This window comes from Monodon monoceros, unplaced genomic scaffold, assembly GCF_005190385.1.
Source record: "Monodon monoceros isolate NGI ecotype Baffin Bay Population unplaced genomic scaffold, NGI_Narwhal_1 Super_Scaffold_5, whole genome shotgun sequence".
NCBI classification, from domain to species: domain Eukaryota; kingdom Metazoa; phylum Chordata; class Mammalia; order Artiodactyla; family Monodontidae; genus Monodon; species Monodon monoceros.
Window position 1 is genome coordinate 109,050,000 of NW_021703782.1, and position 20,322 is coordinate 109,070,321.

The 20,322-nt window shown below is 53.6% G+C and overlaps 1 protein-coding gene across 8 annotated transcripts in view; it reads left to right on the forward strand.

Annotated features, from left to right (window-relative positions):
- The window catches only part of NTNG2 (netrin G2), a 73,681-nt gene that overhangs the window by 27,847 nt on the left and 25,512 nt on the right, over window positions 1-20,322 (forward strand). For all 8 annotated transcript variants that reach the window (XR_003790826.1, XM_029203272.1, XM_029203266.1 and 5 more), the window contains one exon: window positions 3,385-4,028. Coding sequence is in view for 7 of the 8 variants with exons in the window: in XM_029203272.1 (XP_029059105.1) it covers window positions 3,385-4,028 (644 nt within the window). In the remaining variant the exon portion in view is untranslated. The remainder of the gene's footprint in view (window positions 1-3,384; window positions 4,029-20,322) is intronic.

Genomic DNA, 20,322 nt, shown 5'->3' on the forward strand with positions numbered 1-20,322 from the left:
AGCTTTCCAGGTGGGCAGAGTACCACGATGCCACCTGGTGCCAGCGTATTGAGAAGCGGGCTGGTAGAGGAGGGCCCCAGAGAGAGCGTCTGGCCCGTTCCTCCCGCCCTGACCCACGCTTTGCTCACTTGGGGTGAGGCATGTATTAGTTTGCTAGGGCCTGGGTGGCTTAAGCCACAGAAATTTATTTTCTCAGGTTCTGGAGGCTGGAAGTCCAAGGTCAAGGTCTGACCCTTGAAAACCAAGGCAGGCTAGTTTCTTCTGAGGCTTCTCTCCATGACTTGCCCATGGGCCCCAGTTGCTGCTTCTTCACATGGTCATTCTGTGTGCACGTGCCCCAGGGATCTGTGTTTCCAAATTTTCCCTTCTTGTAAGGACACCAGTCAGATTGGATTAGGGCCCACCCTAAGGGCCTCATTTTAATGTAATCACCTTTAAAGGCCCTATTTCCAAATACAGTCACATTCAGAAGTACTGGGGGTTAAGGCTTCAACATATGAATTTGGGGGGCGGGGGCGCACAGTATACTCCATAACAAGTTGCCAGGGGCGGTAGAAGAAGGGACGCTGTGGGAAGAGGATGATTGCTGGGTCGGGGGAGGGGAGGATGCCCACTTGGGTGCAAACTGTGTCTTCCGGTCCCCAGTGTCCAGGTGTGAGCTCTGAGCCAGCTGAGGGCCTGGGGAGCGGGCTGTCCCCCACAGGCAGGCCTGACCCCCTTTCATCACCAGGCCTGGACTCTACAAGCCACTGAGCCATCCCCATGGGGCCTTTCAGCCTCTCCCCGTTCCGGGCGACGTCACAAGAGCACCAGCTGGAGTGCGGGGAAGCTTGGACCCCCATGGGCCGAGCCAGGCCCCTCTCCCTGCCATGTTGTGCGTGAGGTCCCTAGAGTTCCAGAACACCTCTGAGGTTGTCCAGGACACAAGCAGGCTCGTCCTCAAACCCCTCCCACCCTCAGGGAGTCCTGGGCCAGTCCTGCCCCACCCTGGGCCTCGGTTTCCCCATTTTCTCAGTGAGGGGGGTGGACTCAATGCTGTACCCCTTCCACCCCAAGTTTTCCGGGTCCTGGGAATCAGCAGGTCTGGCCAGGTGGGGTGGATAGTGGTACCACAGGGGACCCAGGACAGAGCTATTTTGGTGGGACCGGCCTCAGTAAACCTCAGAGCCAACCTGCCCGCTGAGGATCCCTGGGTGGCCTAGGAACTGGTCCTCCACTAACGGGCTTCAAAGGTGATGGCCCAAGGTCGCTGCGGTGATGCCGGCTCGGCCCCTAGGGAGACAAGGTGCCCACTGCCACTGGGAGCCGAATGCCTCATTTTAGAATGTGAGGCTTTAACTCAGATCGAAGCCGCTTTGTGTCTGAGCAAACCAGGGCCCTGAAATATTCATCAAAGGAGCTGCAATTGGTCTGGGGCGCGTGCGGTTCTCAGTGACGGTGTTTCCTGTTAATTAATAGCCTTTATTTTTTAGAGCAGTCTTAGGTTTACCGAAAATGGAGCAGTCAGTCCAGAGAGCCCCTAAGACCCGTTTCCCCACACAGTTGCCCCATTATTAATAGCTTGCATTAGCGTGGTACCTTTGTTACAAGGACGTGTTGTTATTAACGCAAGCCCACATTGACAGTAGGGCTCCCTCTTGGCGTTGCGCAAATGTACCATGTCATTTATCCAGCATGACAGGGTCATAAAAGATGGCTTCACTGCCCTAAAAATTCCCTGGGCTCGCCCCTATTCATCCATCCAACCCCCGGCAACCACCACGTTAGTGATATTTTCAGGCCTCTGGGTGAGTTCACACGGCAGACCAGACCCGGGGGATGGATTTGAACTGCGGAGGAGGGAAGCCCCGGCTGGAGCCCACTGCGCCAGGGAGTGGGCTGCCAGCTTTTGGAGGCGGGGGTGAGGGGAGAGGAAGCATGTGGGGGCCGTGCCCTGCCTTCCCCAGCCAGTGTCCCCCACTGGGCCAGCCAGGCATGTGCCGAGGACCCGGAAAGGACTGCCACAAGACACACCCCCTTGAGAGGAACCCGGGCTGTGCGTGAGGCAGACACACGTGCTGTGGGGACAGAGAGCGGGCCCCAGTGACAGACAGGCCACAGTGCGGCCCCCAGCTCTTCCTAGCAGGGCCTCGGGCAAGGGCCACCACCTTCCAAAGCCCGGGTTGCTTCATCCCGAGCATGGAGTTGACACTCCCACACTGTGAGTATTGGCGGTGAGCTAGTTACTAAACAGGAGAGAAATAAGATAATGTGCTGGGCACCAGGTGGACTTCTTCCACAGCCCCTCCTGTTGCTACTAATTGTATTGTCTGAAGGGTCGAGAAGGCGTCTCTGTGTAGGAGATGTTTCAAGAGTCAAATTTCCATCAACAGATGAATGGCTAAAGAAGATGTGGCACATATATACAATGGAACATTACTCAGCCATAAAAAGAAACGAAATTGAGCTATTTGTAATGAGGTGGATAGACCTAGAGTCTGTCATACAGAGTGAAATAAGTCAGAAAGAGAGAAACAAATACCATATGCTAACACATACGTATGGAATCTAAAAAAAATGGTGCTGAAGAACCTAGGGGAAGGGCAGGAATGAAGACGCAGACGTAGAGAATAGACTTGAGGACACGGGGAGGGGGAAGGGTAAGCTGGGATGAAGTGAGAGAGTGGCATGGACATATACACACTACCACATGTAAAACAGATAGCTAGTGGGAAGCAGCCACATAGCACAGGGAGATCAGCTCGGTGCTTTGCAATGACCTAGAGAGGTGGGATAGGGAGGGTGGGAGGGAGGTTCAAGACGGAGGGGATATGGGGATATATGTATATGTATAGCTGATTCACTTTGTTATACAGCAGGAACTAACACACCATTGTAAAGCCATTATACTCCAATAAAGATGGAAAAAAAAGTGTGAGTAGGAATTTGGAGGCAGACAGAGAGTGGAAGGGCATGTCAAGGAGAGGGGATGCCATCTGCAAAGGCTCAGAGGCACAGACAAGGGAGGCTTGGAGGACAGGAGTGCTCAGGTGGGAGGCCAGGAACAGTGGCTCCAGATATGGTGGGAGGAGGTCAGAGTCAATGAGGTAAAGCGGTAGGGCTTTATCCTCCGGGCAGTGGGGAGCCATGGAGGGTCTCGGAGCAGTGACTAGCTCCCGCCCTTCTTGATTGTCTGAGCTTAGAGTAGGAACGAATATTTTCTTGGGAGGCAATAGAGCTGCATATCTTTATGGGCTTTGGAAGAGAGAGGCTTCCTGGTGCCCGGACATCGGAGCACAGGCTCTGAGACCTCTGGGCAGACACCGGGGCTGGGCTGGGCTGGGACAAGGCTCCCGGGCCCCCCAAAACAGTCAGCATCCACCCTGCTCTTCTCCCCACCCGCAGGAGAACCCCTACCTGTGCAGCAACGAGTGTGACGCCTCCAACCCGGACCTGGCTCACCCGCCCCGGCTCATGTTGGACAGAGAGGATGAGGGCCTGGCCACCTACTGGCAGAGCGTCCCGTGGAGCCGCTACCCCAGCCCGCTGGAGGCCAACATCACCCTGTCGTGGAACAAGAGCCTGGAGCTGACGGACGACGTGGTGGTGACGTTCGAGTACGGCCGGCCCACCGCCATGGTCCTGGAGAAGTCGCTGGACAACGGGCGCACGTGGCAGCCCTACCAGTTCTACGCAGAGGACTGCATGGAGGCCTTCGGCATGCCCGCCCGCCGCGCCCGCGACCTGTCGGCATCGGGTGCCCACCGGGTGCTGTGCACGGAGGAGTACTCGCGCTGGGCCGGCTCCAAGAAGGAGAAGCACGTGCGCTTCGAGGTGCGGGACCGCTTCGCCATCTTCGCCGGCCCCAACCTGCGCAACATGGACAACTTGTACACGCGGCTGGAGAGCGCCAAGGGCCTCAAGGAATTCTTCACCCTCACCGACCTGCGCATGCGGCTGCTGCGCCCGGCGCTGGGCGGCACGTATGTGCAGCGGGAGAACCTCTACAAGTACTTCTACGCCATCTCCAACATCGAGGTCATGGGCAGGTAAGGCCCGGGGGCGACCTGGTACCCAGGATGTTACCTGCTTGCTGGGATATTACCAGATACCTGGAATGTTACCTGAGGCCTAGGATGTTACCTGTTTCCTGGCATGTTATCTGTTACCTGGGATGTTACCTGGTACCTAGGACGTTACATGGTTCCTGGGATAGTACCTGGTTCCTGGGACATTACCTGGTGCCCAGGATGTTACCTGTTTTCTGGGATATTACCTGATACCTAGGATGTTACATGATACCTGGGACATTACCTGGTGTTACATCAAAGGGGCTACCTGCGATTTTCCATGGAGGGAGGTGAATGGTGGATGATAAATGTCCTCCGTAGGGCCCTGGCTACCTCAAGCCACAGGGCTGGGAGGTCTGGAGAGGATGGGTGGAGCTGAGCAGACCTGGGCAGTGTGGGTGGGGCTTGAGCTAAAGCCTGGTGCTCAGGAGGTACAATGTAACTGGCCACGGACTCAATGAATGGGCACTTGTGTCTGGGGGGTGCCCGAGACTGCCTTCAGGTTCCAGGATTCACTAGAAGGACTCACAGAGCCTAGCAAGGCTGTTATACCCACAGTTGCTGTTGTTACAATGAAAGGATACAGGTTACAATCAGCAACAGAGAAAGGTTCAGAGGGCAGGCTCTGGGAGAGAGCAGTGCGAGCTTCCGGTCATCCTCTCCCAGTGCAGCAACGTGACAGCACGTGCGGAGTAGCGCCAGCCAGGGGAGCTTGCCCGAGCCTGGGTATCCAGGGGTTTTATTGGGAGTTGGTTATGTAGGCGTGGCTGACTGCCCACGTGGTTGACCTTGGGCCCCAATTCCTTGACCCACAGGTCATGCTGATACTGCATGGCCCAAGGCCGCCATCATAAATCACATCATTAGTGTAAATTATCTGGAGTGGCCCAAGGCCCCAGATAAACAAAGACTCTTATTAGGTAGGACATTCCAAGGCTCATAAACTCCTCCCAGGAGCTAGTTAAGGGGCCAGACTTTTCTTTGGACTATGTAGCGTGTGGACAACCCAACCCTGCCGAGTTATTCCTTTACTCACAGCTTTGGAGAAGAAGATGTTTTGTGGACACTTTTGGGGGAGGCAAAAGGCCATCATAGGAGATAAAAACAGCCTTTGATTCCCAGGAACTCTGTAGATTGCACATGATAAAATGGCCGCACGCTGTCCCAGATCATCCGTTCCTTCGACAGATGACCAGCTGGTCAGTAGGGGCAAGGCCTTTATCCCAAGCCATGGATATAACACCCTGGTCCGCACTCAAGAGCGAGGCTTGGAGGGGGGGCATCGCTGGTAACCAAGGGGTCCGTCGTAAGGGGCAGCAGGAGCTCTCTAAGTGTGGTTCCTGAACCAGCAGCATTAGCGTCACTTGGAAACTTGTTAGAAATGCAAATTCTCGGGCCCCGTGCCAGACCTACTGTATCGTAAATCCCAGGGGTGAGGCCCAGCAATCTGTGATTTAATAAGCTCTCTGGAGGATTCGGATACACACTCACGTTTGAGAACCGCTGCTGTGACAGTTGGAGTAGGCATTCTGGAGCCAGATGGCCTGGGGTGAATTCCCGGCTCTGCCATCGACTGGCTGTGAGCCTCCGGACGAGGACCTCTCTGCGCCTCAGTTTCCCCATCCGTAGAACAGGGATGATAACGAACATGCTTGTCTCATTGCATCGTGGTAAGCGAATTGAGTTAGAGTTAGAGTTGATGAGATACTCAGAACTACTGTGAGCTTGCGTTTATTACCTCGTAGTTTAAACTACTGTGGGTTTAGCACGTCACACATGCTAAAAATGTGTTTATTGAATAAAATACATAGTGTTCAAAATAATGGCGTCCGAGAGCTGGGGCAGGTTGAGGAAGGACCAAGTTGAGACCCAAGGGTGTTGGGGCATAATTAGGGCCAGGAGCATGGCTTAGGCCAGTTTGGGCAGGGGCTGCACCAGAACCCAGCTGGGACAACATACCTTGGGCAGCTTTCCACGACAGGCTCTGCAGACGGCCCGAGTGTATAATTACCGATGAGTGCAAAAACCAGTTTGCGGCATGGTGTGTATAGTATAATCCCATTTTTGTAAAATATATAATATGCCCGCACACATGATTTCTCTGTTGACGTTGACATTGGAAAGAAGCCCTTTCGGGCCCGGGAGCATCGTGGATGTGGGGAAAGGCTAGAAGCTTGTGTACTAACTTCTCACTGTGGTCACACCTACGGAGTAGGGGTGGGCAGGGGCGGTGTGGGGTTTTGGTTTTCCGCTGTGTCTGTATTTTATTCTCCTTTGACTCTGTGTGGATTCCAGGTGGGCCAAGGCAAAGGCAAGCGATTCATGAGGTGGCGTCAGTTCAAGGCCAGCAGGTGGCAGTGAGGCAGGTGCACACGCAGGGGCCTGTGGTTCTGACACCCGTAACTCCTAGCCCACCCGCACTTGGGGCAGGCTATTTTATTTTTTATTTATTTATTTTTTTATTTTGATTTTTTGCGGTACGCGGGCCTCTCACTGCTGTGGCCTCTCCCGTTGTGGAGCACGGGCTCCGGACGCGCAGGCTCAGCGGCCATGGCTCACGGGCCCAGCCGCTCGGCGGCATGTGGGATCTTCCCGGACCGGGGCACGAACCCGCGTCTCCTGCATCGGCAGGCGGACTCTCAACCAGTGCACCACCAGGGAAGCCCAGGGGGCAGGCTATTTTAAACCAGGAGTGGTCTGGAGACCGCCTGATATGTGCCAGCTGTTGCGGTAGCGGGGAGTCAAGGATCAATGTCCTGCTCCTGTTTCTCAGATCTGTGTGCAGGCTTTGGGCCGTCGGCCATCTTGGTGACCTCTGCCAGCCCTGGGGATGCGATGGTCTGGTTCTCTTAAGACCCTCCCATCCACCGACCTAACAGCTTAGCAGTTCGGAGGTAGGAACAAGATCCCCACCCCTTCTGGGGGCTGTGGCCCCTTTTCTGACCTACTTGGGCTGCTACGGGGGTGTCCGTCATCTTCAGGAGTCTAATCAAGGGCCCGCCTGCCCCTTCATTAGGCGGCTCGTGCAGGGTCCTAAGGTCCAGGCCGGCTGCAGGGTCTGCGCTGGATGGTGACAGCCAGGACCTGTAGTACCCCTTACACCTCAGCCAGGGGTGAAGGTCATTTTTCTCTTAGGAGGGACTCTGAGATGCAGAAGTGGGGCAGATCGTATTTGGGAAGGGACAGAGGGACAGCGGTGGCGGGTGGGGGGGGGCAGGAAAGAGTCTCAGCTTTTCAGCCTCATCTAGATCAAGAGGGCTGTTCTGGTGCCAGGTGACCTGGGCGTCAGGTGAGCTGGGTTCCAGCCCCGCCCCTCTGCTCCCCTCTCTGGACTTCAGTTTCCTGTCTGTAACCTGAGGCCTGGGGCTGCCTGGAGCCCGTGCCTCCCTGGCAACGTGGCAGGGCGGTCCCTGCCCGGCAGCTCCCAGCTCCCGCCGGCACCCAGCCTCTGTGGGTGGTGGGGATTAGCTGTAGTGGTGGTGAAAGTGCTCAATCAATTCACAGATAAAGTAAATACTCTTCAGGCGGCTGGCTGGCAGGAAAGTGGCAGCTTGGCTAATCGATTAATTAGATCTGGTCAGATGCTTCAGCAACGGGCTGTGACTTCCTCTACTTTTCCTTTTTAAATTCCAGGTGGGAAAGTCCAGCTGTGCCTGGGAGCCAGAGAGGCCAGAGAGGCAGGATGGGGTGGCAAAGGTGCCCGTGGGCCCACCCAGATGATGCCCTTGGTGTTCCTGAGTAGTGACCTGAGGATCCCCGGGCTCTCGGGTGCTGGGATCTCAGACTGAACCTGTTCTGGTATTTGCTCAGAATTTCATGACCCAGAGTTACACGGTGCCTCCCCCTGTGGCCTGCTAACAATAGTAGCTGATACTTATTGAGTGTTTGCTATGGGCTCCTTTCCTGTTGAGCAGTGAGCTCAGGGCTCACATGCATCTTAGTTAATCAATAGTCATTCACTTCCCACAAGGTTATTAAATCTCTAAGACCCCACAAGCTGGAGCATTGAGCAAGCCGGACCTGATCTCCACCCCATAGAGCCTTTCCCACAGAGACGACATTCCCCTCCACCTTGTGTTTTTAGATAAGGAGGCCGAGGTCAGGGGACATAAGTAGATCACACAGCGAAACTGACCACCAAACAGTCAAGGTCCAACCCTAGTGTGCCCAAGCTCAAGTCCATCTCTCTATGGAATCTAAAGGTCTTTGATACCATGGATGCTTCCAGCCCTGTCACTCATGTCAGCTATTTCCAGCCAGCAAGCACCTGGCTCTGGGGGAGGAGGATGGAGCAGATGGAGAAGCCCAGGCCCCTGGGGGTGAGGACCTGGTACAAATCAGGGGGTGAGAGGAAGAAGGAGAGCAAACCGCAGCCCCACAGGGCAGCGGTGCAGGGAGCAAAGTAGCTTCCAGCACCTGGAGGTCCCGGCCCACCACCGGCCTCCCCTCCTTTCAGGACCAGGCAAAACAGCCTTGCCAGTCCTGCTTACTCTGGGTCTGAGATAAAGAGAAGAGGGGGTCCCGCCCGTTAAGTTGCTCCCATTCCTGGAAGGCTGGGAAGGGGCGGGAGCGATTTTCTCCTTCCACACACAGGGAAACTCAGGTGTGGACTGGGAGAGCGGCTGGCTTTAACTGGGCAAGTCCGGGGCGGCACCGGATTTGAGGAGGAATGAGACGGTGCTTGGAGAAGAGACAAGGCCCCCACCTGCACCCCCAACACAGTGGTCAAGGGCAGCCAGGCCCACATCCAACCAGCTTCATACAGGAGAGCATTTTACTTTATTTATTTTTAAAATATTTATTTATTTTATTTTTGGCTGCTTCGAGTCTTAGTTGCGGCACATGGGGTCCTTCGTTGCCGCATGCGGGATCTGGCATGCGGGATCTTCCGTTGCAGCACGTGGGCTTCTCTCTAGTTGCGGCATGCAGACTTGGTTGCCCCACGGCATGTGGGATCTTAGTTCCCCAACCAGGGATCAAACCCCTGTCCCCTGCATTGGAATGTGGATTCTTAACCACTGGACCGCCAGGGAAATCCTCAGGAGGGCATTTTAAAACAACGGGCTCCCCAGCCCCACCACTAAGAGCTCTGGATCCCATAAGTTTGGGGCGAGGTCCAGAAGAGATTCTTTACAAAGCTCCGCAAGGAAGTGGAGAGTTGGGAACCCCCAGGTAGGAGCTGGCATCATTAGACCAACCAGGGTTTGAATCCTGCCTCCATCACTGATTAGCTGGATCACCTTAACCTGTCTAAGCCTCAGTTTTCCCATCTGCAAAATGGAGATATGATAACGACCTCACCAGCTTGGGGTGAGGCTTCAGTGAAACGATATATTTGAAGAGCTTACCCTAGTGTCCCATTCCTCTGGCTAGGTGGCCGGAGAGGTCAGGGAGAGAGGCAGACCAGATGTTGCCGCATCTTCTGATGTTGTGAGAGAAGGCACGTAGCAGATATATATGTGAAATCACTTGCTTTTTGAAATACTGGCACCTACTGAAAATCCTGTGCAGGTAAAACAAAACACACCTGCAACCCAAGGCAGCTCACAAGCTGTCAGTGTGCCCCCTCTGCTCTGAGACCTGCCTGTCTTCTCACCGCGGTGACAGCATAGCCGCTACACTCACGGTATCCTGCAGGCCTCTGGCAGGGCGGGCACCTGGGATCTGGACAAACTCCGGGCAAGCAGCCTGCTGACTCTGGCTCTGGGGCAGAGGGAAGGGGAAACAGTCATCCTATTCTCACCCTCAGGCCCTGCCCCAGGGCAAAGTCCTCCACCCAGAAAACTCTTGGAGGCTCCAGGGAACCAGTCCAGCTGGGCCTTAGCCAGCCAAGGACAGGAAAGGAAGAGTGAGTTCCCCATTCTTGGAGGTATTCAAGCCAAGCAGGGTGGTGTTGGTGGGAGATGACGGAGGGAGGTCCCATACATCAGATGAAGGTCCTGTGCACCATTGATTAAGTGAACAGGAACTATAGATACCATTTTAAAATTTGGTAGGTGTGAGAATCCACTGGCTTTCCCAGATGCTGCTGGGGTCTGGCTTCTCATCCAAGGGCCTGGCCCAGCCGGCACCCGCCTGGTTTTCCCCTCCCTTGACCCCCTGCCCGTTTCTTGCCTTCTTGTCTTCTTCCATAAACGTCCTGCCGTATTGATCACCAGGTAACTAAAGATAGACGGAACTTAGGACGAGAATAGAAACCGCAGGAGGGAAGCAGGCTTTGTGCGTGTGTGTGTGTGTGTGTGTGTGTGTGTGTGTGTGTGTGTGTGTGGACGGGAGGGGGAGGGGGAGGGGATCAGAGAGAGCAGAGGCCTTTCCACTTACTGCACGGACTTGCCCCCCCCCCACGTCTAGTCTCTTCCGTTGCTGATCCACAGGGAACATGGGTGAGAAGGGAAGCGTGTGATTTTATTCTGCCTGCACTGACCCTTGTAGCTCTGTGACCCCCACCTGGGGTTGGAGGGTGGGGCTCCCCCCTTCAGGAACATTAGCTGTCATTGCCGAGCGGTTCTTATGGGCCATATGGTATTCTAAGTCCCGTATGTGTGTTTCCTCACTGAGTCCTGCCCCTTGAGGGTCCTTGTCCCCAGTACATGGATGAGGAAACTGAGGCTTGGAGGTTAAGAAATAGATGGAGGTGCCCCCTTAGGATGACTGCTGTCAGAAAAACAGAAAACAACGAGTGTTGGCAAGGATGCGGACAAATATGAACCCATGTGCACTATTGGTAGGAATGTAAAATGGCGCAAATGCTGTGGAAAACAGTGTTTTGGTTCCTCAGAAAATTAAACAGAATTCCCATATGATCCAGCAGTTCCACTCCGGGTTATATACCCAAAAGAACTGAAAACAGAGACTTGAATAGATATTTGTGCATCCATGTTCCTAGCAGCATTATTTGCATAGTGGAAAGGTGGAAATAACCCAAGTGTCCATCAACTGATGACGGCTTAACAAAACGTGGTCTATACGCACCATGGGATATTATTCAGCCTTGACAAGGAAGGAAATCCTGACACCTGCTACAACATGGACGATATAAACCAGACACAGAAGGACAAATACTGTGTGAGTCCACATATGTAAGGCGCCAGGAGTAGATGGAAAATAGGATAAGGTTGCCAGGGGCTGGAGGGAGGGGGGAATGGAGAGTTACTTAGAGGGTATAGAGTTTCTGTTTGGGACAATGTAAGTGTTCTGGAAAAGGATTTTTTTTTTTTAACGGATCAAAATCATTTATTTATTTAAACATCTTTATTGGAGTAGAATTGCTTTACAACGGTGTGTTAGTTTCTGCTTTATAACAAAGTGAATCAGTTATACATATACATATGTTCCCATATCTCTTCCCTCTTGCATCTCCCTCCCACCCTCCCTATCCCACCCCTCTAGGTGGTCACAAAGCACCGAGCTGATCTCCCTGTGCTATGCGGCTGCTTCCTACTAGCTATCTATTTTACGTCTGGTAGTGTATATATGTCCATGCCGCTCTCTCACTTTGTCACCGCTCACCCTTCCCCCTCGCCATGGAAAAGGATATTTCTTAAAGGTAATTGCTTTTGTTTGTTTGTTAATTTTATTTTATTTTTGGCTGTGCTGCACAGCTTGCAGGATCTTAGTTCCCCGACTAGGGATTGACCCCTGGCCACGGTGGTGAAAGCACTGAGTCCTAACCACTAGACCACCAGGGAAGTCCCTAGGAAAGGATATTGATGGCAGTTTCACAATAACGTGAATGTACGTAATGTCACTGAACTATATCCACTTTAAAATGGCAAAATAGTAAGTGTTATGTTATGTATATTTTAACACACACACACACACACACGAAGAAAAAGAAATAGGTGGATGGCTTCCATGTCAGACTGTCCAGGTGCAAATCCTGGCTCAGGTGTGACCCAGGGCAAGTTTCTTAACTTGTCTGTGGCTCCTTTCCCACCTCCATAAAATGGAGATAATAACCATGGAGTTTGTTTGTTTGTTTCATTTTTGGCTGCGTTGGGTCTTCGTTGCTGTGCACGGGCTTTCTCTAGCTGTGGCGAGCAGGGGCTACTCTTCGTTGTGGTGTGCAGGCTTCTCGTTGCGGTGGCTTCTCTTGTTGCGGAGCATGGGCTCTAGGCACACGGGCTTCAGTAGTTGTGGCATGCAGGCTCAGTAGTTGTGGCTCATGGGCTCTAGAGCACAGACTCAGTAGCTGTGGCTCACGGGCTTAGCTGCTCCGCGGCACGTGGGATCTTCCCGGACCAGGGCTCGAACCCACGTCCCCTGCATTGGCAAGCGCATTCTCAACCACTGCACCACCAGGGAAGTCCTATAACCATGGAGTTTAAATCAGACAACCCATGAAGAGGCTCAGAGCCGTGGCCAGGCCGTGGTAAACATGCAGTAAGTGCTAGGGTCACCACTGTGTCAATAAAACACCAGGATCACAGGGCACAGCCTGGAGGTCCTTCTACGGGGCCCATGGGCTTTCAGGAGAGTGGGCTTTAATGGTCCTGGACTCCCGGAAATACATGCTAAGCATTGTGTGGGTGTGAGGTCGGTCCAAGTGAGGGCTTTAGTTTTCATTCCATTGCCAAAGGGGTCCATGATCCCCAAACGTTTGGAGAGTCAGTTTCGTGTTCTATTTTTAATTTTTCAACCCAACATGTATGTTCCCAGCTCATTAAGGAGAGAGATTTTGTTAGGTGCAGTTTACACCCTTTAACCGAACCTGTCAAGCTTCCTGAACCACTCCCTCCCACCAAAGATGGGACATGCACCATATTGTCGTCTGCTGAGGAACGGGGTGGGGGCAGAGCTGTGCTGAGGTTATGGGGGGGTGTCCACTGCCAAGTGTGGCAGGGGGACCCATGGGGCATTTATCCAGGCTCCTTTGAGTACCTCTGGGCTGCTCACCTACCAGGTGTGGCCCTAGCCCTGGTGGGAGGGGGCAGCAGGGGGGTCCTGGGTTTGGCTGGGGTCTCAGAAGATATGGGGCCCTGGTGGGTGAGTTAGGGATGGAATCCCTGACAGTAATGCCTTCCAACAGTGCTGGGGAGAACGAGCGCCCCCCTTTCTCTCGCTGAGTGGGGAGGATTTCCTTCTGAGAGTTTTGTCACTGTCGTATTAATTCATTCAATGGATATTTTTAATGGGCACTTGTATTAGTTAGCCTCCTAGGGCTGCCATCACCAAGTACCACAGATTAGGTGGGCTTAAAACAACAGAAATGTATTGCCTTACAGTTCTGGGGGCTTGAAGTCTGAAATCAAGGTGGTGGCAGGGCCACGCTCTTTCCAAAACCTGTCAGGGAGAATCCGTTCTCCGAGCTGCTGGGGGAAGCCAGCATCTTTGGCATCCCCTGGCTGTAGATGCATCATCCCATCCCTTCGTCTGTCTTCTCGTGGCCGTCTTCTCTCTGTGCCTCTGTCTCGATAGAGTGTTCTCCCCATATCTCTTCTTCTTAGAAGGACAGCAGTCGTACTGGACTAAGGGCTCACCCTACTCCAGTATCACTTCATCTTAATTTATATCTTTTTTTTTTTTTTTTTTTTTGCGGTACGCAGGCCTCTCACTGCTGTGGCCTCTCCCGTTGCGGAGCACAGGCTCCGGACGCACAGGCTCAGCGGCCATGGCTCATGGGCCCAGCCGCTCCGCGGCACGCGGCATCCTCCCGGACCAGGGCACGAACCCGTGTCCCCTCCATCGGCAGGCGGACTCTCAACCACTGCGCCACCAGGGAAGCCCCTTAATTTATATCTTAATCACATCTGCAAAGACCCTGTTTCCATATCAGGTCACAGTCACAGGCACCAGGCACCAGGATAGATAGAACTTCAATCTATCTTTTTGGGGGACACAATTCAATCCATAACAGGTACCTACTATGTGTCCAACACAGCCAGGTGCTTCAGATCCAAGAGCCCCACGGGGTTTACGGTCTAGTAGGGAGATGGGACTAAACAAAACAAACCACCACAGGTGACTAAAGGTGCTGGGAAGGTAACAAACCGAGGGGGCTATAGGGAGGGTGGCTGGGAGGGGCGACCTGACACCAGGCCCCAGGTGGTGGGGGAAGCCCCCCGAGGAAGAAGCTTTGCAGGCGGAAGGGGGAGCCGGAGCAGGCGGAGGTGCATTCCCGGCAGGGGAACGGCAGGTGCAAAGGCCCTGCCTTCAACTCACGGGTGATGCCTTCTAAGAGCTTAATGTGACGTGGCTAGAGTGTGTGAGCGCCGTGAGAGCAGAGGGGACAGGGCCAGGTGGTGCTAGCCCGGCAGCCTCAGGAGGGAGTTGGTTTTGTTCTCAGTTCAGGGAAAGCCATTGCAGGATTTTAGGCAGGGAGGTCACACTCTCTGATTTCTGATGCTTGGCCGGCCGCTTGAGTTGGGAGGGTCAGCTGGAGGGAGACCAGGCAGTTTCCGCCAAGACAAACCACAGCCTGGACTGGGTTCTGGACGTGGAGATGGGAGCCGAGGGCTGCCTGGGGATGGAGTTGACGGAGTGGCTGGTAGGAGGCATCCAGGGGAGCCCCAGGTTCTAGCTGGAGACCCTGGGTGGATGGAGATTGTACCTAGTGAAGTGGGGACAGCCGGTGGAGGAAGAAATTTTTGAATATGTTTACATTTTGTTTTGTATATTATCATACAGTAAAATTGACCTTTGGGGGTGCAGTTCTATGAATTTTAACCCATGTAGATTTATATGACCACCAGCACAATCAAGACACAGAACAGTCCATCTCCCCAGAGAGCTCCCTCGAGCTGCCCCCTTGTAGCCACACCCTCCTCTCCCGGCCCCCAGTCCTCAGCAAACACTGATCTCTGTCACTACAGCTTTGTCGTTTTGAAAACGTCTTGTAAATGGAGTCGCACAGCATGTGAGAGGCTTCCTTCGCTCAGCACGGTGCCCTCAAGGTGCTTGTGTTGTTGCCATCAAGCATGGTCCTTTTTATTGCTGGGGAGCATCCTGCCCCCAGCACTGCAGCTCCGTCCATTGTTGCAGGAAGGCGGACCCCTTCCAGGGCCCAAGTGGGCTCTTGTCTAACACTTGGCAATGAATCGTCCGAGGAGACACACGTGCTGACAAAGCAGGAGACTTTATTGGGAAGGGGCGCCCGGACGGAGAGCAGCAGGGTAAGGGAGCCCAGGAGACCTGCTCTGCCACGTGGCTCGCAGTCTCGGGGTTTATGGTAATGAGGTGAGTTTCCGGGTTGTATCTGGCCAATCATCTTGCTTCACCCATATTTCTTCTGACCCAGGGTCCTTCCTCGTGGCACGCGCATCTCTCAGCCAAGATGGATTCCAGCGTGAGGGTTTCTGGGAGGTTGGTAGGACATATTATGGGCTGGCGTCTCCTTCCCCTTTTGGGCCCCTCCCAAATTCTTCTGGCTAGTTTTTGGCTGCAGCACCGGGTTCCTTATCGGGACCTCCTGTTGTGAGACAACTCAGGGAAGCAGTCATCATCATGCCTGGCCAAGGTGAGTGGTTTCAATCAACGGTTCCCTAACACATTCGCTCAGAGAAGGGAATTTCAGTTGCTTCCAGTTTGGGGCAGCTGTGAATAGAGCAGCTCTGAAAATTCGTGTAAAGGTTTGGGTATGAACATAAGCTTTCACTTCTCTTGAGTGAATCCCTGGGTGTGGGATTGTAGGGTCATATGATAAGTGTGTGTTTAACTTTATAAGAAACTGCAGAACGGTTTTCCCAAGTGGCTGTGCCCCCAGAGGAAGAGTTCTGGTTTTTTAAAATTTTATTTTATTTATTATTATTATTTTTTTTTGCGGTACGTGGGCCTCTCACTGTTGTGGCCTCTCCCGTTGCGGAGCACAGGCTCCGGACGCGCAGGCTCAGCAGCCATGGCTCACGGGCCCAGCCGCTCCGCGGCACGAGGGATCCTCCCGGACCGGGGCACGAACCCGTGTCACCCGCATCGGCAGGCGGACTCTCAACCACTGCGCCACCAGGGAAGCCCCAGAGTTCTGTTTTGACCTGTTGCTGTGAGGTGCCCTTGAGGCATGGGAGCATTTGGATGTCCAAGTCTGAAGGGCAGGCAACCCTGTCCTGGGCTTAGAGATGACCCCGGACGCCATGGGAGCGTGTGAGGCTCTGAGAACAAGGAGGAAGGTGAGGGCTGGCCTGGGATGGAGCCCTGGGAAGTTGGACGGTGAAGGCAGCACATGGAGAGCAAGGAGCCATAGAGGGGAGAAAATCGGGAAGGATGGTGCCCCAAAGCCCAGCGGGCGGAGCATGTCCAGGGGGCATGGGCATCAGTGTCCAGTGCCACTGAGGGGGTCCAGACAGAGGACGGCCAGGTGGGTCCGTGGACTTAGCAACATGGAGGTCAAAGGTGACCTTGGGAGGGCAGATTTGGGGGAGTCGGGGACAAAGCCCATCTTGGGTGGATTCCAGGGTGAATGCAGAAGATTTTAAAAGAATGAATGAGGGGCAAAAAAACCAAAAGTGGTGTCGATAAGGCTTTCCAGAGGTTTGATCATGAAAGGGAGCAGGGAAATGGAGTACAAGCTGGTGGGGAGTTTGAGGGAAGGAAAGGGTTCTTCCTGAAAAGAGGGAGGGACCGCAGCATCCTGGGGTTCTGGTGATGATGCAGAGAAAACAGAAAGGAACAGCAGGGGAAACTGCTGGAGAAAGCCATCAGCGAGGGGCAGAGGGCCTGAGAGGATGGGGGTGGGGGGGAGCGGGCTTCCATGATGTACAAGGAGAAGAGAACAGGTGCGGGCTGACAGACAATATTTAGGCCAGAAACCCCGCATCTTACACTTCTAAAGACCCCATATCGTCCCGGCAACCGAAGGCAGCCATCCTCGGGGCTCCGAGGTCTCTTTGTAATGAGTCGGTAGCGGCACATCTTGGTGTCAAAGAGAAGACAGCGTTTGAATTCAGACTCTTTCATTTGCTAGTTTATGGTCCAGGGCAAGTCTCTTCAATTTTCCCGAGCCTCAGTTTCCCCATCTGTGAAATGGGATCCTACTGTTTTGAGGACTGTCTGAGCACTTGTAGGTCAGCTCAAGGCCTGACGTGCAGTAGGTGCTTGCGAAATGGGAGCCCTCGTTATTTGTAAGGAGTCAGTATTTAGTTACCTGAACAAAACCCCATTTCCACGGGTACATGGCTCACCTGGGGGACCCTCTCCAGCCAAGTTGAATCCCTGGATCTCTGCTCCTGTCTGGCTCTCTGCCCCGCCCCCAGCTTGGGGGTTGGAGGGACCTTATTAGCTGTAACTGAGGCTAATGAGGCATGGGCAGGACAGACAGGGCTGGAGTGGGGGCTCCTGCCCTGGCTGGGCCGCTTCTCTACCCCACAACAGGGGGAGCCCAGAGTGGGTCATTTTGAAGGCTTGCTGGCATGCTGCCCATATCAAGCATGTTTTATTTATTTACTTTTAATTAATTAATTTATTTGGTCACGTCGGGTCTTAGTCGCGGCACGCGGGATCTTCATTGCGGCATGCGGAATATAGTTCCCTGACCAGGGATTGAACCCGGGCCCCCTGCATTGGGAGCACGGAGTCTTAACCACTGGACCACCAGGGAAGTCCCTCAAGCACGTTTTAGATTTACAGGTGCTCCCTTACATGTACACACGTACCTGCCCCACCTGCACGCGTGAATCCACTTCCACAAGCACCGGTCACATACACATCACACGCTCCACCGCCTTCATGCACCCCAGGTCACAGAGGCTGACCCGTAGGACAAGCCGAGGCTTCTGCAGAAGCCCAGGGTCAACGAGGGGCCTCGTCTGGGCTGCCCTGGCCTCAGGGAGTCCGGGTGCCTCTCCCCCATTTGGAGTTGCCTCTTTCCACTCTGTGGGGAAATGCCCACCTCTGGATTCCTTTTTTTAAAATATCTTTTTTTAAATTGAAGTATAGTTGATTTGCAATGTTGTGTTAATTTCTGGTGTACAGCAAAGTGACTCAGTTATACATATATATATATATATATATATACATTCTTTTTTATATATTCTTTCCCATTATAGTTTAATCATAGAATAACTATATCATATTGAATATAGTTCCTTGTGCTATACAGGAGGGCCTTGTTGTTTATCCATTCTATATATAAAAGCTTACATCTGCTGACCCCAACCTCTCACTCCACCCCTCCCCCAACCCTCTCCCCCTTGGCAACCACAAGTCTGTTCTGTACGTCTGTGAATCTGTTTCTGTTTCATAGTTGGGTTCATTTGTGTCATGTTTTAGATTCCACATATAAGTGATATCACATAGTATTTGTCTTTCTCTTTCCGACTTACTTCCCTTAGTATGACAATCTCTAGGTCCACCCACGTTGCTGCAAATGGCATTATTTCATTCTTTTTTACGGCTGAGTAGTTTTCCATTGTATGTATGCACCACATCTTCTTTACCCATTCCTCTGTCAATAGACATTTACGTTGTTCCGTGTCTTGGCTATTGTGAATAGTGCTGCTATGAACATAGGGGTGCATGTAGCTTTTTGAATTAGAGTTTCGTCTGGATATATACCCAGCAGTTCGACTGCTGGATCATATGGTAATTCTGTTTTTAGTTTCTAAGGAACCTCCATACCGTTCTCCATAGTAGCAGCACCAACCTACATTCCCGCCAACAGTGTAGGGGGTTCCCTTTTCTCCACACCTTCTCCAGCGTTTGTTATTTGTAGACTTTTTAATGATGGCCATTCTGACCGGTGTGACCACCTCTGGATTCCTACCCACCTCTCCCATCCCACTCTGTCAGCCTGAGCAGTTTCCTACATGGACTCCATCACTACCCCTGCCCCACGGAGAGGGGCATCAGGATTTTGTTTGGGGAGGGGACTGGGCTTGTCCCCTTCAGCCTTGCCCCTTCCACGTGGAGGTTTTTCCCCAAACCCAAACCCAGTCACGTCACTGCCCTGAACAACACCCTTCAGTGGCTTCCCGTTGACCTTAGAAACTCCGTTCCCGTGGACCACACATCCTTCCTCTCGCCTCCCTGGGCAGCCTGGGCCCTGAGTCCTCACAGGCCAGCCCCCCGCCCAGAGCTGGGTCCCTCTGACTCGCCTCAGGGCTGCTCCTCCTGCCTGCAGCACAACGCACCCCGTCCGCCCCTCCTGTCTGGCAAACGCCTCATTCCTCAGGGCTTGGCTCGCAGGGCGCCTCTCCAGGGTCCCCGCAGGCTGGAGATCTGGGCGGCCAGCCCTTGCCTCCCCTCCTCTGGCCTTCAAAGAGCACAGCAATCCCACTGCATTGTCACAGGTGCGTTGCGGCACACACACTCCTGTACCCAGCCGCCCTCCCCCTTCCCCACCCCGGGCTCTGAGCTCTGAGAGAACAGGGTCTGGGTCTGTGTTCTTGACCCTGTGAGGCCAGCACTGAGAACCAGGCAGGAATGCTGTGCATTCGTTGAAATCATTCGCTCATTCATTCATGAACAAATGGGTCTTAATATCCGTAACTCTTTCGGAGGAGAAGGGGTCTGGAATCCGGGAGCCAGGAGGTGGGTAGACAAAACCAACGGGCTGGCCCTCCACCATCACGCCCAGCACTCCTCACATTTCCCCCCTCTCCCCGGACCCAGGCCTGGCCCTTCCCTCCAGGGTGTTGAGCCCTCCCACAGGGGAAGAGGTGAGCTTGCTTTAGTCAACCAGCCTGGTCATACCCACCGTGTCTCCCCCAAGCCACACGCCCGAGCCCCCCAGCACCCCTCCATCAGCCTCTCTCCTGTTGGCTGGGAAGCTGCCTCTGGCTTCATAATGGGTAATAGGATTTATCAATAGACTGGAGGAGGTGATGTATGTTAAAGCACTTAATATAAAAGGACTTCACACAGAAGCCCAAATCTGATTTGGCAATGAACTCAGCTGCCAGCCCGACTGCGTTCCAGGAGATGCAGCAGCCGGCATTTATCCACGTGACCCTGAGAGAGCCAGGTCACGCCAGGTGGCCGAGGCCTTGCACACCCGCGCCCCGCAGCAGCTTTCAGTGCCCCCCACTTCTCGGGGTCTCAGGGCTTGACTTGAAGCCTTTTGACCCAGACGGTTCAAATTCTCCAGCATCCAGGAGCCCTCTTTCCACTAGTACCCTAGCCCTGCCCCCATTCCACTAATTAGCTACGAGTCCAATATTTTATAGGCTTCCCTTAGCAAGATCCCCAACTATGGCCTTCTCATTGCTGGTCACCTCTTGATCCAGCCTCTCTGGGATCAGGAGAGGTTCTCCTGACCATTGCTTGCTTCCTTGAAGGCTGTCAATCTCTCCACGCTGCTGTGCACCAGCCAAGGACACGGTCTCTCTCTTAATCCCCCAAAGAA